Here is an 18,354-nt window from a genome sequence, read left to right on the forward strand (position 1 = left end):
TCAGCAGTCCCGTACTGTCCGATATCTGGCTGCCACAATCCCAAAATGTGTCTGTATCGGTGGAGCACTGCAGGGAGAGAGAAAGAGCAGGTCTTCATTTTAGAACCAGCCAGTCTTCATTTCACAGTAAATCAGAAGAAAGGGCATAAGGAGGGAGAGAGAGTTATGAAATTATGAAGGCTTGTTACAGAGCCTTGTAAACAAATGTGGATTTAAGCAAATCCACCTACGAGTTTCTAAAGAATTCTAAGAATACAAATATCTTTAAAAAGTATAATAAAACAGACAACTGGGTCATTTTTAAACCCAGTCTCTACATGAGCAGCTCCAATGACAAAGAACTGCTGTCTTGCAAGATGCAAACTGAGTGCCCTTGTGAAGTGATGAGCCTCTGTCAGTTTACACAACTGAGGAAGCGTGGGATTCTTTAACAGGAGGGGCAGAGTCCAAAATGTCATGGGACTGTAGATAAAGAATTAAATTGGGTCAGTGGCGGGGAGATAGATAAGGGTAAAAGGGGTCAAATATTTGGTGACAGAAGGAAATCAACTCTGGGTGGTGAACATACATGCAATATATATATGACTGGCTGTTGAATGACACACCTGAAACTTATTTGATTTGTTAATTAATGCCACCTGAGTAATTTTTAATAAAAAATAAAATAAAATTTTACCTTTACCTTATTTCAAAAGGAACACATACATATTCATTGAAGACAACTGGAGGAAAGGAAACCCAGTACCAACCGAAATCCCACCACACAGAGATGACCAGCTGCAGTAAGCATTTTGGAAAATGTCCCTCACTTCGATTTCCTTTGTACATGGATTTGCTGAGTGAATGAAATGAATGAATGAGCGACTAACTCAGGCAGGGCCCTGACTGCCAGGTAAAGGCACTATGTGGTGCCTTTATGTGCACAGATATTTGGTCAAACATTATTCAGGGTGTGTTTGTGAGGGTGTTTCCAGATGAGATTCACATTTAAATCAGCGGACTGAGTAAAGCAGATTGTTCTCCCTAATGTGGGGGGCCTCATCCAATCAGATGGAGGCCCTGATAGAAGAAGGCTGACCTTCCCGCCAGTAAGAGGGAACTCCTCCTGCCTGGCTGCCAGAGCTGTCATGTTTTTCATAACTTTGAACTCCAACTAAAGCATGGGCTCTTCCTGAATAAAACAAAAAGCTAAGCCTCCCACGAAGAAGCAGACATTTCCTCCTGCCTGACTGCCCTGAGCTGGGATGTTGGTTAAAAGTGGCCTATCTCCTCACCGTGTGGTTAAGCAATGTTCCACCAAATTCCTTGTCCTTACTAGAGCAATCTGGAGCACTGTTAGGATTCTAACCCACAAGAGTTATTTTTAAGTTCAAAACGCACTTTGACAGTCAGCATCAATTTGCACAGAAAGATATGTTAGATAACGTCATAAGAACAACACACCACCCACGATGCTCCCAATGTCCTATAGACATGAATTATCAAGAATATCAATGGGAGGTGAACATACAGTGTAAATATACATATGCCTTACTGTTAAAGTGTACAGCTGAAACTAATTTGATTTCATTAACCACTGTCACCATAAAAATAAATTAATTAATTTAAAAGAAAAAGAATATCAGGCAGCAACATATGGCCTGATACTGAGAAAAATAAACAAAAATGACAGCAAAAGGAGCTAATCTGAGGCCACAAGCTCCTACCAGTCAGAATCTACAGACTTCGGGGATGCTGACCTGCTTCTCTCTGGGACAGTGTGTTACTCTGGAGACTGGTGATCCTCTTTGGTCCAAGAGAATGCAGACCAGAGGGTTTCAAGAGAGCAGGGGAACCCAGTTCTCAACAGCTCCAGGAAGTGGTGCAAGTGGATAAGGGAGACAGAAACCGTGCCAGGTTCCAAGTACCTCACAAGCATCAATTGTCATGGCAGACTTTTCTGGACGATCTGGCTAACGCTGAGAGGAGAAATTCTGCACCGCCCTCCATTAGAACACACTAGGAGTACTGGAATACTATGCACCTGCGCATACAGAGGTTTCAAACCCGGGTTGAAATGGCTTTTCTCTTTTCATGCATGTGAACTTTACCCTGATGGAGGTAGTCATGGAGGTAGCAGACCACTCACAGTTTAAATATGCCCACAGAGAAATGCAACCAGTGCTGACAACTGGTGATTTTCATTATTTTTTCTGGATCTTCTAAGTTTTCTACAATGATTACTATATTTTTATAACTGCACCCAAACTTTAGAGGCGACAGCAGTCTCCAATTAGAACAAGTCTGTTCTAAGCTGTTACCTACCAGCAGCTGGGGGACATCACAATATGTGGCTAAAAAGTCCAGATGCTCTGGAAGTTGTCTTCTAGAAGCACGGTGAAAAATCTGGACTCATGACTCATCCTTTTAAGCTAGAAAACTTCTGACCACCCTTTGGGGATAAAAAGAACACACCCCCAACATAACTCTAGCACTTCCTAAGTCCCGGCCCCTGAGCATCTCAGAACTGGGTCAGAGTCCTATTTTCGATCTCAGGTATAAGTTCCAGATAGACTGTTGTTCTAGAAGAATCCTGTGACAGATGTATGATGTAATGAGCCTCTAAGTGCTCGTCCATTTGTATTTAAAAGCCCATGCCAGGCTGTTCCCAACAGCTGTGGCAATTGATCGACTATTCTCATCAATAAGTGCTACGTCATGTCCTCTTCCATGGGCCTGGAGAAGGCACCTTCGCTCACTGACTGCTAAGCAGGGAGGGTGGGCCAGTCTATGACAAAATGTTCTAGATGATCTACTGCCAAGAGGATTTGGAAAAGAACAGAATTTGTGCCTTCAGACTTAGCCTGCCCCACCCCCCTTGCCGTCCAACCGCAGCTGCCCCAGCTCCTCCTGACAGCTCCCATACACTGACAAGCCCCTCTCACCAGCGGTCTTCACTCAAGCAGTACAGCTCCGGGCTTGATGACACAGACTCTGTGGGTGGTGTCAGCAGTTGTGTACAGTGCTCAGATGGCACCCCAAAGCATGCTGACCAGTCCTAGTATCTGTGCACTGACTCCGGGATGGTCCCCTAAGTAAAATGGGACCTGTAAACACATTACCTACATGTCCAGAGTCTGACAGGGGTCAGGAGAAATTCCATTAATGACTCTATTCCTTCTCTTCTGAGTAGATTTTGTTAGAAATTGTGTACTTATAAGACTCAGAAGTGGTTCTGCTCCACAAAGGCAATGCTGACACAGGGCACGCTCGGCCAGGCTGTGCTTCTACAAATGTAACATGGCTTTCAGTGCAAGAAGATATTTCTAATGTCTGTTTTGATACCCAAAATTCACGCTCTCCATCTCAGCTCAACCTAATAAAAAGCGGAGACAGCCTTAATCAGTATGGAATGTGGCTTAGGAAAATTTCCAGGGCTCAAGTAATGCCAATCAAAAGAACGACCGGGTTCTAAGTAATCAGCTGTTTCTACATACTTTTGTCTAGTTTGAGTAAATGTGTAACTTTTTTTAAATTCACATATGCCATCAAAACGTGATTGAATAACGAAGCCTAGAAGTAGGCTTCGTTTCCTTTTGGAATAGAAAGGTTTTAAGGCATCTACTCTGTTCTCTCCTCTCACCCTCGATAAATGATAAATGTTAAAATGTGCATCAACAGAGTGATCTTGCTGGTACTACCCAAAACTCAAAGATGCTGCGGAAACCTGGCCCGCATGTACATCTGCCCCAGGCCGCCTCTCAGGTATGATCCTGGCTATGGCCGAGACACAGAGAACACTGGAGAAAAGTGAAAAGACAGCAAAAGCCAAGGAGGTCAGCTCGCGCTTAAGACCAAAGCAACCGCGTGCTGTGAGTTAGAGGGCCCTCTCCATGCAGCCTCTTGCTGTGCTCCCCCGCTAAAGCCAAAGCAGCAGGAGGTACGTACGGCAGGTGTACACATCTCTGTACTCCATGTGCTCGTAATCGGGAAGAATTTTCATGAAACGTCCCGACTTCACGCGAGGGTTTATACCTGAACAGACACAGCAGGGAAAGGGCTAAGGATGGTTCCGCTTTCATGATGGTATAAACAGCTTTCACATGACTCAGCACTCTTCTCCCTCACCACGCTCATGCATTTCCCTTACATACTCAACCCTCCGTACCTTGGGAGGAAAGCACTTGCCAAAGATGAGAGGCCTGGCTGGAAAGAAAATGTTGTGACATATCTTCCTTTTAATCAACGGATTCACACCAGAAACTCATGATGGCAAGCTTGGGACGCAATCCGAGGTCATTCTCCTCCCTCAGCTGACATGGATCAATAGAGCTCACTGAGGTGGGACCGCAGAGATTGCGGCTCATGGATATTTGGGGTGACCATTTAGGGAACCCTTGTGCCTCAACTAAGATATCCAGCTTTCCTGGTGCACGCCTGGCATTTTCCTTTATGTGTGTCGTTGTTTTTGACTAAGGATGATGTCTGCCAGCTCCTAACTCAGATCTGCACTTCTAAATCAAGGCTGGCTCACTTTCTCACCTATGCCAGAAGCTAAGGTTGACTTTCTTCTATCACCTATTCCAGAAGCTAAGTAATTTTCTCCTGGATGAGGTCTTTGAAGCAAATTCACAAAAATAGTGTTCCTACACTGTGAAACCCTCTTTGGCCAGGGCAAATTAAATACTCTAGGATACTAAATAACAAACAATATGAATTATGCTCTGGATTTCCCAACCATTTTCAAAGGGTCGAGAATCAGCAGTCAAAGAAATTTCGGGATGTCCTCCTTCAGGTGCATGCACATGTGTCCCCTCACCACTGCCCTTGTCCCCGTCTCCCTGCCTACCTCCTGCCACACCATCTCCTGCTACTGGCAGCCACTACTCACATGTGGAGAAAAGACTGTTTCTTGACGTGGCTGTTGTCTGTTTTGCAAGCTGGCCCCGACTTAAGAGACTGTCTGATCATAACTGATTTTTAGACATAAATCAGCACTTCCTGCTATGTGCTAGTTCCTGGAACAGGTCGTCCTGACCTGGTCAAGCACGTAAAGTAATTTCCCATACCTGGTAGCATTCACGTATTTGTTCCCATGACTATCCCTTCCCCTGCCCCTTTACCCTCTATAATACTTTGGTGCCTGCCAGGTGCCACGGGTATCCACTTCGCCTTGTAGCGGTCCAAGACATGACTTGTATGTAAGTTTCCCTTAATAAACTCCATTAATTACCAGACTGGAGTGTCCAGCCTCTTTCTTCAAGTCTTTTCCCTGCCCTCTACTTATAGAGGTATATTTTCAGCCTTGGGGCTTTTCCTAGGGTCTGTGTAAATGAATACCACCTGCCTGCCCACCTGTGCCCAGATGTCTCCTCTACAGGACAGCTGCCAGCACAGCCCAACCAACCCCCTTTGCCCACATTATTTCCCAGTGCTCTCCTCTAAATGTCACTGCCCCTAAAGCCTAGCAGGCAGGGCACCAGCTTCCCGCCAGGATGCTGTTTTGACTGCTTGCAACTCTTAAAGAGAAAGCTGTCTTCATGTTGCTTTAAGATAATATTATCAAATGGCCTAACACATTCAAAAAGCACTTAGAAGATAAGAACTTGTCTTATTAGATACTTATGGAAGCCAGTTGGCCATCCACAAACGCCAGGAAACCTTTCTTATGTGTGCGTACATAAGAGACTGTTACAGCGAGAGTTTGGCTCTGACTCTCACACCAATGCTAACAGCAAAGATGAATCCCTCCACCTCTACGCTCAGGCTAGATTTACCACACCGAGCTCTAGGTGAACAAAGGAGGAATCGAAGGTGGAGCCAGGGCCATGGGATACTAAATAACAGATGACAGGGTGGGAGTGGAAGGTGGGGAGGAACCAGCTTCCTGCTTCTAGAACGCTAGGCTTTGCAGAAACCATAGAGCCATTGTTCTCCTGGCTGAGATGCGAAGACAGGGAGAAGTTACACTTTCAGGAGAGGTGACCGCTCGGGCCTCCCAGACCCATTTTCCCTGGAGAGATACAGGTCTTCTTGGGTTGGTGAGATGTGGAGCAGAGGCAAGAGAAGAAACCAAAGTCCGAACATGCATGGGGAAGGAGGAGTGGTAAGTCTCGGGCAGATCATTCTTGCACTGGGGTCCAGGGTCAGGGCCAGCAACGCAGGACACAGCAGCCGGGTTGAAAATGGTGGCTGAGGGCAAGGTGAAGCCTGAAGCCCACAGTAAAGGGGAAGAAGCTAGGAGTTGGCAGAACTGGATGTGGGATGTGGCAGGGCAGAGGGGTCCTGACAACAGCCCCTCCAAGGCTCCCTGAGGCAGGCAGGAGGGAACAACAGCTTGGAGGGCAAGGCCGAGCCACCAGGAATTGTGCATGTCATGGCTCCTCAGAAGATGACCCATGAGAAACTTAGACCATTTGACAAGAGATCACCTCAAGTATGAGCAAATTCTAATCCAGAAACACTAACCAATCCAACAACCCCAAAGGCCATGGGGCCATGGTGTGGAGAGGTCTCCACGGTATGAGGAAATAGCGAGGTGATGAAATCAGCCCGGAGACAGGGACTGAGCACCGCCCATGCCTCCCTGCAGAGCCGGCCGCTTTATGGAAACGCCATGCTCTACCTGTGCACGGAGCACAGACGAGTGAAGGAGGGCGTCTCAGAGGGGGACTCTGACAGAAGCAAATCCACGGAAAAAAGGGACTACACAAAGTGACACCAACCAGTCCCCAGACTCTGGAAGGAAGCTTCTAGCACTTCAGTGCACACTCGGCAACCTGGCTCACAGGGAAGCCCCACTGCCTGCCTACTCCTCAGTCCTGGACCACCGACGTTTCCATGGAGAAGCAGGGCCCTCAGTCCTTGGGCATGGCACTTAGTAAGGAGCATCACCTGGTTTAAGTTTTCAGTGGAGAACTGGGTGGGTGACATCAGCATTGACAGGAGCCTTAACAGCCTCATGCAGAGAGGCAGTGGAGAAAGGCCAGCAGTGAAGATGGCTGGGGAGAAACTGAGCGCTCACGAGTGTTGCTGGTGACTCTGGAAAGTAAAGGAGTGAAGGACGAGAAAGGGGGGGCGGTGCTGGGGGAGTCAACACACCTACAGGAAACTGAAGGGAAGACCAAGCAGAAGGGCTGGAGCGGTGTGGGGCCAGAGAAAGGGGTGGGCCCACAGGCAGCCCCGTTAGCTGAGGGGGTCGGTGGGAGCCTTGGCTTCATTTCCCAGTTACTATGAGCCATCCGCATATCTAATCAGAATCCAGAGAAAGGGACCTCTCTGGAAGCACCCCAGAGTTGCTTCCACGGCAGCCATGTTTCTCAGATCTAAAGGTCCTTGATGCCTAATAACCTGTGATAGGCTGAAAAATAAGGGTACTGACATGCCCAGAAAGGGAAACGAGAGAGCCACCCCATTAAATTTTAGTGCTATTACTACCAGTGCTGTCTTTAAAATCAATTACGGCTTTCAGAAGGTGTCTGAGAATGGAACTGTGGGCTTTGGGTCAAATTTATTATCCACTGCTGATGCTCACTGTCTGCTTTTAGAACAAATTAGGTGATAACAGATTAACTTACGCTTTGCGTAGACATCTCGACAAGACACGCCTGTGATCTCCAGCTTCCGCAAGTTTTCACAAACGCCATACTCTGTAACAAGAAATATTTGCTGGACATTACAATCAAGAAATCACAAAGCAACAGAAATAGATCGATGGGAGGGAAGGAGGGAGAAGGGAAAAGGGAGGGAGAGAAGGACGAGGGAGAGACAGAGGGAGACAGGGAGGGAGGGTACATGCCTAAGCCTTGACCTTGTCTTGCTAGTCTTATCCCACAAACCCCAAATCAGACAGTCCTCAACTTATGAATAAATATGGTGCGGTAGGAACTGTGGTCTGGAAACAATGCATGTTCCTATGAAAGTGAGATTGTCATTGATGTATGTCAGGGTTCTACAAAGCCCCTTAACTGCCAGTGTGGCTTACTGCGCTACTAATTCTGTTAAACAAAGAAACAAGTCCTATAATCAAAGACCCAGGTAAGACATTGGAAGGAAGAGCTGGACACTCTGTCCTTTTGCACAGGGCTCCCCTAGACTAGCAGTCAGAGAAGGGAATCCCTGACCCCCTCCCAACCTCCCCGTTCTCCCCCCTCGACTAGCTGACAGCACACCCTCCTACTTCTCCTCCTTGTCCCTACTCCCACCCCATCGCAGCCCCCCTTTGCAAAACTTCACCCCCCTGCCCCGACTCCAGCACTTCACAACCAAAACCTCGGGTCCTTCTGTTCAAGTCTCAGCAAGGCTTCTAAAGGAAAGCACTGTAATTGAATTAATCCACACTAATACAGAACTGCCTGTTGGTCAAGAGCGAATAATGACAACACCTGACTTGTACCAACCTTTGTGTATGCTGGGCACCATGCCAAGCCCCTGCCGGGTACCACTGCACTTCACCCTTACGGCAGCCTGTAAGAGGTGCTACTGTCATCTCCATTTTAACGACGAGAAAGCAGGGGCAGAGAGGTGACTGACTTGCACAAAGGAACATAGGCTTGTGAGGTGGGGCCCCAGAATCGAAGCCTGGATGGGAACGCTTCATGGTGGTGAGCACAGCCCTGGCACAAAGCATGTGTTCAGCAAGCATATGATGAGAAAGATAACTACGGCAGTAAGAGGTGCTACTGTCATCTCCATTTTAATGACGAGAAAGCAGGGGCAGAGAGGTGACTGACTTGCACAAAGGAACATAGGCTTGTGAGGTGGGGCCCCAGAATCGAAGCCTGGATGGGAACGCTTCATGGTGGTGAGCACAGCCCTGGCACAAAGCATGTGTTCAGCAAGCATATGATGAGAAAGATAACAGGGGACCCCTAGGACCCCACAGTAATAACCTCCATAACCTCAATCACTGTGCTCATACAAGTACAGGCATTCAACTGGGGCTTCACAGGACAGCTTGTGACAAAATCCCAACAACCACTTCTAAGGCCAGTACTATATCCCCATTGCACGGCAGGAAACCGAGGCTCAGTGAGGTTTGTGACTCAGCACATCACCTGAAACATGGACTGATGCAGTCTGGCCAGCAGCTGCAAAGGGCTTTCCACTTCGTCTCATCACTTTTGATAATATGTGTTAGTACTGCACACCCACAATTACATACAGAGCAAGACCTGAAAATGCATCCATTTCTGCTGTTGCTGATGGCAGCGCCTGAAGTCAAAAGCCAGGCCTTTTGCCAGGCATGGAGATTGTTCCTTGTGCATTCCTCTGTGCTCAGATTGCTGAGGGCTAGTAAACTGGTTTACGGTTTCTGTATCTGAGTCCAACGCATACTCTACCCTGATAGAAACAACCATTGCCTCTCATTAATCACTTGGGCTTTTGAATGATTCCAAGTTTTTATCTAGGATGACTACATCATGATAACTTTGTCAACAAATGGTATTGCTAACATCACGTAGGAGATGAACTTGCATAACCAGATAAAACATCCACAAAAATCCCATTAACACTCAGAAGAAAAGCAAAGTTAGGATGTAGTGCTAGTGGATACAGCAATCCTTAGTGAGCTTTTCTTAATGTTCCCAAAAGATGACAATTCACTGAAGTAGAATAATGTCATTCTGACCCAACTGTTCCTGTAGAAATATTTGGTATTTTCCCCATGATGGAAAAATCTTTGTGTGTTTTTTTTTTTTTAACATGATGGAAAAATCTTTGTGTGTGTGTGTGTGTGTGTTTTTAATAAGAGTAGCTAAGAACAATTCCACATCCTTTGATTGTTCTATAAACCTTCTCATAAGTGACCAAGGGAAAATGCCCTGAAAATAGCTGTAAGGCCAGTGTACTTGCCAGCACCATGTCACCTTCCTTCCAGAAAAACTAACAAGTGTTAACTCTATCCTTTGACACAAACCCCACCTGAGATAATTAAGTTAGGACACCAAACCATGTTGCCTATCGCTGCTCTTCAAGTATGGGATTTGGAGTTGCAGGCTCTCAATTCAAAACGTTTCCCTGCTAATCTAATACATAAGGTAATTTATGAAATTCGTTTTTGAAAGTGTTTACTCCAAGGATGGTAACAAAGTATTAAAAAAGTTGGGAAAGGGGAGTAAAAATGGGTGAGCTGGACTTAAGGAAATTTATAAAATTACATGGTCACACTCTGGAAAAGAGTCGGGCATTTCCTCAAAAAATTAAACACAGAATTACCATATGGTCCAGTTATTATTCTACTTCTGGGTATATACCCTAAAGAAATGAAACCAGGGGCTCAAGCATTTGTATTTGTACACCAATGTTCACAGCAGCATTATTCACAATAGCCAAATGGTAGAAGCAACCCATTAGTGTCCTTTAGTGTCCACTAATGGATGAATGTGTAAGCAAAATGTGATCCATCTATAGAGTGGAATATTATTCAGTCTTTAAAAGGTAGGAAATTCCAACACATACTACAACATGGGTGAACCTTGAGGACATTATGCTGAATAAGATGAGCCAGTCACAAAAGGACAAACACTGTATGACTCCATTTACATAAGGTTCCTAGAGGAGTCGCATTCATAGAGGCAGAAAGGAGAATGCTGGTTGCCAGGGACTGGGGAAGGGAAAACGGGGAGTTGGGAGTTAGAGTTGGGACTGTTTCAGTTTGGGAAGATGGAAAGAGCTATGGAGATGGATGGAGGTGATGGCTGCATAACGATGTGAATGTACTTAATGCCACTCAACCGTACACTTAAAAATGGTTAAGATAGTTAATTTTATTTTATGTATATGTTACCACAATAAAAAATTAAATTGATACTTCAACCATTCTAATTAGAAATTTTCCAAAATGCTATTTAAAAGATGTTTTGCCTAGAGGAAAAAAACAGCCCAATAGTTTGGCCTGAGTCAAGTCAATGCTGAAGCTGCACCTAACTGCCAGGGGCTGCCAACCTCTCATCACTCACTTACTGTCCAACGAGGCCAGCACTGTGTGATGGGGCTTACCAAAAACTCTCTGTCCCCATAGCACATTTCTGAATATGCCTGAAATCTACTTGGTCTCTATGGGTGAGAATAGGTTAGAAGAGTTTTTTCTCTGCCTCTTTTCTACTCTCTCACCCCCACAGGAGAACCGAAGGGACATGCATCTGCTTCTTGAAGCTCCGTCCCTGGAAGAGAAGATGGAGTAATGGAGACAGTACCCACGCGAGCACGACTGAGATCTGTACACACTTTGTACTGGAACAGAAGAGGGCAGAGAAAGTTAACATCGTTACTCTGTGTACTACCTCAGTACTGGGAGACCACACTTACAGGGAACTTAGCTTCCTTATCTCAAATAACTTCCTCTTATGAAGGAACTCCACCCTGTTGGAAAGGCCTAGTGCTAAGACACCATCTGAAGCATGCTGGTGGGCACACAAGGTAAGTCTGGAAAGAGAGGTTCTCTTCCGGTCCTGGGGGGACTTGAATGCCAGAGCCAGGAGTCCAGGCAACACAGAAGCACTGAAGAATCTTAGAAAGAAAAGCAGCATGGACAGGGCCTGCATTGTGGTCTATTAACCTGTGAGTGGAGCCAGTGGAGATGCACCTGGAAACGCAGGCGGGGAGTCCAGTGAGGATGCCATTGTACCACCAGGTAAGGCAGAGGCAGGAGGAAATGAGGGTGCAACCCATAGTTGGCACCTAGCAAGCAGGAGGGAGCCAGGGAGAAGGGGTCTAGTGTGGACTGGAGGAATGCTGCTGTCTTGTTTCCTACCTGCTGTAAACACACAATTTTCTAAACAAAACTAAAAGGTGGTATTGATTAGAAAGACTGCATTTTTGTTTGCACTAAATTACAGGATAATTATAACCCTCTTATAAAACTTTAACTTCCAACTAAAAAAGAAGTGAAAAGCAGGGGGACAGAAGCTGGTGGGAGGAGTCAGGCATCCAGCTTCCCACCTGCTCTGAGCAAATATCCAAGAACACCCCTCAACAACAGAGCCCTGATTTCAAACCCTTGTGTTCTCCAGTGGCTACTTTATAACTCTCAGCTACTACAATTGCATGAAATGCCTTTGAAAAAAATAATGCAGCAGACCTAGAAAAATACTCTGCAGCCAGCTCATTTTAGGATGGGAAAGAATGTAAAAACCAAAACCCGGACACATCCCATTGGTGTCTCTGACAAACACCTAGAACATTCGGGATCCCAAACGGTTCCCAAGGATAACTGAAACCACCTACATACTCAAGGTGACTTATTCCCAGCCAGTTCTATCCTTGCAAAGATAAACAGTCTAGGTGCCAACAGGAACTTTGAGAAGCTTCACTCTTCCAGTTGAAAGACTCTGACCCTTGTATGGCGCCCAGGACAGGCCAAGGGAGACCCACTCCAGCTAAGGCCGAGCTGTCATCCCAGACACCCATTCTTTCTGAGTGCAAGCACACCCGCTCTGTCTCACCCATTTGTGAGACCAGGAGGTAAGCCCGTGAGTCTGATTCTGCAATCATCTCATGTTGGGCCTTTTCTAATATTCCAGACACTTCTCTATTCCTCCACTAATACTATACAAGCAGGTCCAGAGATTCAGGTTTACTCTCCATCACCACTGAACAGACAGTGATGGCACTGCTGACAAAGGATGTTAACTCATGAATTTGGAAGCCAGGCCATCTTTTGAAAGGGCCTGGTTTGGGGGAGGACACTTGTTCCTCTCCAAAGATCCAAAGATGCCCTTGTATTTGCATGCCCTTCCCAGCCAGAGACAAGCCCAGATCCTCAACTGCATTACATAACCACTTTATAAACACAGTGAAACAGTAAAAATGGCAGTGCCTGAACCTCTAACAACCAATCAATTCTTTTTGGCAAGGTACCAGGATCTATCCAATTAAATAAGGCCAAAGGGAAATCTTTACTCAATGCTTTCTGGGTACCAGATTCACTTTCCAGCTCAATTTAAGGTTTAAAAAAAAAGGAAGTCTTCAAAATATTCCCTTAAGAGGCTCTATTTTCCTTTATCCTTTTCTACTTTCCTAATTGAAAGGACTAGATATCTCTGTAAAGGCAGCATATGAGATTCAGCTTGCAAAAATACTTAGAACTGTAGTCCTTTCAATTAGCAAAGCAGACAAAAAGGATAAAGGTTTTCCCTAGCTGTCTGTCCAGGAGGTAGACTGGCTTCCTCTTCTTATGGTTGAGACACATGTGTTTCTATGACCTGGTCAGTCTGTTTATCCAACTGCAGACCCGCCTACCCCACCACCAAAACTGCTGGACTCAAGAAGTATCCGCTTAACAGGAATCAAAAATTATTCCTCAAGCCAACCTTAAAACCAACAACTTGCCATTTCACCTCCTCCCAAGATGTCCCTTTCAATTTCAGCCATATTTAATGAAAGCCACATTTCTCATATTTTGTATCACTTTAAAAAAAAAAAACAACAAAAACCTCATTTTCTTCGACATGCAAAAACAAAATTAAATGTTGGTTTTTAATTTCTCTTTTCTGTCATAAAGATTGCACATTTGGGGAAAAAGATATTTCTAATTATAATGGAATTTAAACCCACTTTAAACTTACAACTGATCAAAATATTATACAAATATTATTTCATATGTCATTAAAATATCAAGGAAAGAAATGGGAAAATTATATATTATTAATATAAAACCTGACACTGGCAGGCATTGAGCTGAATAATATAAAATCTTTGTGACTCAATATTTAGAGTTCGGTGTAGAATGGAAAAATACATGTATGAGCATTTCCTTTGTTTTTAAATTTATCTTCTGTTATTACTTGAATATTTTGACTTAGAACTACGGTTTGAACTTTCTAAACTCATTAGCCTTAGGTAGACTCCATGAAGTATTGAATAAATGAAGTGTTGAAATGGGCTAGCATTTGAAAATTCATCAACTAAATGGTGAAGTATTACCCAAAAAAAGCCCTGTCAGGGTCAAATGCAAAATAATGTATTTGGCTTCCATCCTGGGTACTCTGAGAAATGACTTATTTATAGCCCCACACGCAAGTAACTGCAGGAGGCCTGTAGCCAAAGGAATGATGCATCAAAAAGTGTTTACCCTCCCTCTCTCAGCCCCTGACTGGGAGTCTGGATTTGGTTTGGTTTCTTTTAAGAGGGGAAAGTATTGCCAATTTGTTATATACTTGCCACCAAATCAGGAGCACAGATTTGGCTTCTCAGTAGCAAATTTCTTTTACCTGCTCAAAGAAATACCACTAGAAAATATTTATTACAATTCCGTCATGCAGGGAGCTAGAAAGGCCAAAGTTCTATAAAAAATAACTGATTTATTATTGCTAAGACACTGGCAATTGTGAACTTCTCACCAAACATTATAAAAAGCTACCTCATTTTAAGTTTCTCGTGTATCTCCCCCTTGCCCCTAAATCATCCTATCATTTTAGGAAGAGCTCTTAAAACATGCATGCTTTGTCCACACCCTTAAAGTCAATCATGGCCCAAAATTCTTTGAAGCAGTAATATAGATGTGTGGTATCCACTTTCCCACTCTCGTTTTACTGTGGCTCATTCTTTTTTCTGAAAAAACTCCCATTACCAAAATACGAAAAGCAAATATGTAAACATTGAGTAGTAAACATGCAAATTCACTAGTTAGTTCACTCACTCTCCCAAGACACTAGAAAAGGGAGCCACCATTATAAAGTCAGGGCCAGACATGGAGGCTCTGTTTCAGAAAGCCTTATGGGCTAGGATGACCCATCTTCTCAACTAGCCTGAGATCCCTCCTCCTGCTAACCAAGGCTACGTGGGCTTTGGTTTTCGCCTACATGGACTATGACCAAATGTCTAGCTCTGGAAGATGAAGTTCTGGGGCACAGAGAAAAAAGACCAGACTTATCTCATACACAACTATTCTTATATACAATCCAATCACAATTACACTAACTCTATGAGACACCTATGAATATCACATGGGATTGTCCAATTGTTGACAAGATGAGCTGGAAATTAAAGATACCAGAATGAACTAGTAAAACTGAAGACTTGGCTGTCTACCATTTTCATAACCTTGGGATGACAATGATTACTTAAACCCAAAGCTAAAAATTTGTAACTTTGACTAATGTAATTTACACAAAAATCACTATAAATGAAGTTAAAAAGCAAATAATAATAGACTACAAGATCTTTGCAGTATATTAAACAGAAATATATCCAGATTAAATTAATAAAACCTACAAATTATTAAGAAAAAATAACAGCAAAAAAAGAGCAAAGATTAAGGATAATCAAAGAAATCCAAATTGCCAATAACTGTATTTTTAAAATGTGCACCCTTACTAGTAGTTATCAGGCACATGCAAATTAAAATGAGATGCTGCTTCTCACCCAGACTGGCACAGATTTTTAAAGATGAAAGAGAATTTAGTGGATATTGGATTAAACGAGATAACAAAGTACCTGGACCACAAAGGCAGCTACTTTGTGATGATGTGTATTGAGCATGTGTATTTTATCTTTCATGAGTTGCCTGTTCTCGCCCTAGTGACAGGTATGTAACAGGTAAAATCGCTCCAGGAAATAAGTGAACAGTATCTAGTAAAACTGCAAATCTCAAAGCCCACTGCCCAGCAAAACCACTTCTGGATATATTCCTTAGAAAAATTTTCAAATGTATATGCATCTAAGGAAACATATATGAGATTGTTCACTGTCACATTGTGTATAATGAAAAAAATAAGTACAGGAATAAAAGTGTGGCCTCTTCAAATTATGAACCACCACACAGCATTTAAAAAGACTGAACCAGATTTAAATGTATTAACATGAACAAAACTTAAAAACACAAGCTGACTGGGGAAAAAAGCAGATGCACAATATTTAGAGTATGACAGATTTCTAAAAATTAAACCACCATAAAATAATGTTACATATGGGGGACATATACAAGTGTAAGTATATATAAGTGAACTAAATCCATGACAGCAGCTGCTTCTTAGAGTAGAAAGCACAGTGGTAATCAGAAGGGACTTCAATGTTAACGGAGATGTTTTCTTAAAAGAAAAAAAAAGGTAGGGGAAAAAAAGCAAACGTGACAAAAGACTTAATAGTTATTTATTGGGAATGACTAGGAATATGCCTGTTTTATCATTTCATTTTTTAATTTCTCAAAATGAAAATTCCCCTAGCATGTTAGGCCACGTCAGTGAACAAAAGATGCCTGGATTCCAACATCGAGGTGTCTATTATCCTAGGAAAGCTGAACTGAGGAATCCAGAGTGGGAAAGGAAGGAATGAAGAGTCCTTCTATGTCTGCACCTCAACTTCTTTCTACATCTTCATCAGGACTTTCTATATTTCCATTAGCAATTCTCAGAATTTACTCTGAGCTATAACTCCAGTTAATTTTACTCTGTAACATGCCTTTGAGTTTTCTGTTTACACAAAACTCTTCTGTTACCCTCCATTTCTAGAGTTGAACTATATCCTTTACAGTTCCCCAGAGACCATCATGCAGGTTTGGCTAACTGAAGGAGAAACTCCTCAAAGCACAATGGAACATCTATGACGAAACTGGGTCTTACAGGTATACAAAATGCGAAACAAAGCAAATGTAAATCACAGAGAAAGAAAAAGTAGAACTTCCTTGCTTTTATTTTAAAATGTCAAAAGAAATTTACTTGCCACGTATATGACAAGGTTAATATTGTTAATATTCAGAGTTCTTATAAATTTGTAAGACAAAAATTACTTCCCACTTGGGAAGGTGAAGCAGCATGTCCAAGATCTCTCAGAATATACACAGAGCCTGCCCTATGGACTACAAATCCAGAGTCTTGGCCACTAAGCTTTACAGCAGAGAGAAGATGACTGACTGATCCCCTTGTTGGGAAAGATGTGAGGAAAAAGGCCTCATGTAGCCTTCCTGGGGATGCAAATTCCAACAGCTGGGCAGTGGGTATCTAAGGTGTTATCAATGTGCTCATCCTACTACCCACAACCCCACTTTGGGAAATCCACACTAAGAAGATAATTTCAGAAGTTCTAAAAGGTACATGGAAGTCTCATAAACTCCTATGAAATGCACAAAGGCAGTCTTGATAACCCTGTTTATGAACAGGAATAATTGCAAACTTAAGAGTCTATCAGCAAGGGACTGGTCTGTGGCGTATGCATACAATGAAATAGTATATAGTTTCTTAATACTAAACCGTCTGCAAGAGAATATATATGATGTGATTTCATTTAAGTAAAAATGTGTTTATGACTCTACACGTGCATATGGAGAGATGTTTTCCAAAATTTTAAGGGTGGCTTATTTTGATTGTAGGGCTCTCTAAATAATTCTTACTTTCATCCTTCTACGTTGTTCAGATTTTTTCTTATCTATCCTGTTTAACAAAATAAGAGAGTGTATTGAACATCGGAGATCTGTCAACATTTAAACCCAGAGAGCTTGCACTCTGGATTAAATAAATCTTTCCTTCTGGGATTTGTTAAAAAACTAACTAGTCACTACCCTCACTACTGCCACCAGCATCCCTGACGGGGACAGCAACCCTGCAGCACTGCCCTGCTCCACCTACCTGTCCACAGACCCAGTCCTCCCCTCAGGAGACCCCCTCAAACACTTGGCCTCCTCTGCTCCCTAACTGCTCAAGCTCATCCTCATCGTTCTGCTCAGCTTCCTCCCACCTCTCAAGGGCTGGGGAGGTGAGGGCGCCCACAGACATCAGCTAACTCTCTGGCCTAAACATCCAGGGTCTCTCACCCACAGGGAACCCCTGCCCAGCTTGCGTTCCTCCGGATGGCTCTGCAGCGTCCTGTCCCTGCAGCTGGGGGACCCCTCACCCCTCTCTGAGCACTCCAATGCCACTGAAAACTCCACCTCAATCGGACGCCGCGTTCCGGATCTGTGGCAGGGGCCCCCGGACCTGCCAGGTCAGCCCCTTGGAACCCTCGACCTGTGGCAGGTCCTGGTCCAGGGCCCATGGGGACCTGAGACCCCGGAGTCCTCTCCAGGCCCTAACCCCCGCCCAGCAAGGACCCTTCCCATGGGGCCCCCGATCTATGAAAGGATCCTATCCAAGGCCCTTGGGGACCTCCGACCCCTATCGCAGGCCCAGGCCCCCGCCGCTCGGACTTCGATCTTGAGCCCCGTCCAGGTCCGAGGCCCCGCCCAGGCCCGGACCGCTACTTCGGGCGCACTCACCCTCCCGGCAGCGCCGTCTCCAGATGGTGTCGGTGTGCAGGATGCGCCGGAACTTGGTGCACACCTGGGCCAGGCTGGGCAGGTCTGTGCCGGGCAGAGAGGCGAAGATCTCCACCAGCAGCTCCGGTGGCAGCTCCAGCAGCGAGCAGCGCGGGGGCTGCCAGGGGCCCGCGCTCCCGCCAGCC

The 18,354-nt window shown here is 44.4% G+C and overlaps 1 protein-coding gene across 1 annotated transcript in view; it reads right to left on the reverse strand.

Annotated features, from left to right (window-relative positions):
- Positions 1-18,353, reverse strand: part of FBXO31 (F-box protein 31) — a gene marked incomplete at its 5' end in the record, with an annotated part of 32,807 nt that extends 14,454 nt beyond the window's left edge. Inside the window, 3 exons of the mRNA XM_025042521.1 lie at positions 6-67; positions 7,557-7,628; positions 18,170-18,353. Coding sequence (XP_024898289.1) covers positions 6-67; positions 7,557-7,628; positions 18,170-18,353 — 318 coding nt within the window. The remainder of the gene's footprint in view (positions 1-5; positions 68-7,556; positions 7,629-18,169) is intronic.
- Between the last annotated feature and the right edge of the window lies 1 nt (position 18,354).

This window comes from Pteropus alecto, unplaced genomic scaffold (genome assembly GCF_000325575.1).
Source record: "Pteropus alecto unplaced genomic scaffold, ASM32557v1 scaffold7, whole genome shotgun sequence".
Classification (NCBI taxonomy): domain Eukaryota; kingdom Metazoa; phylum Chordata; class Mammalia; order Chiroptera; family Pteropodidae; genus Pteropus; species Pteropus alecto.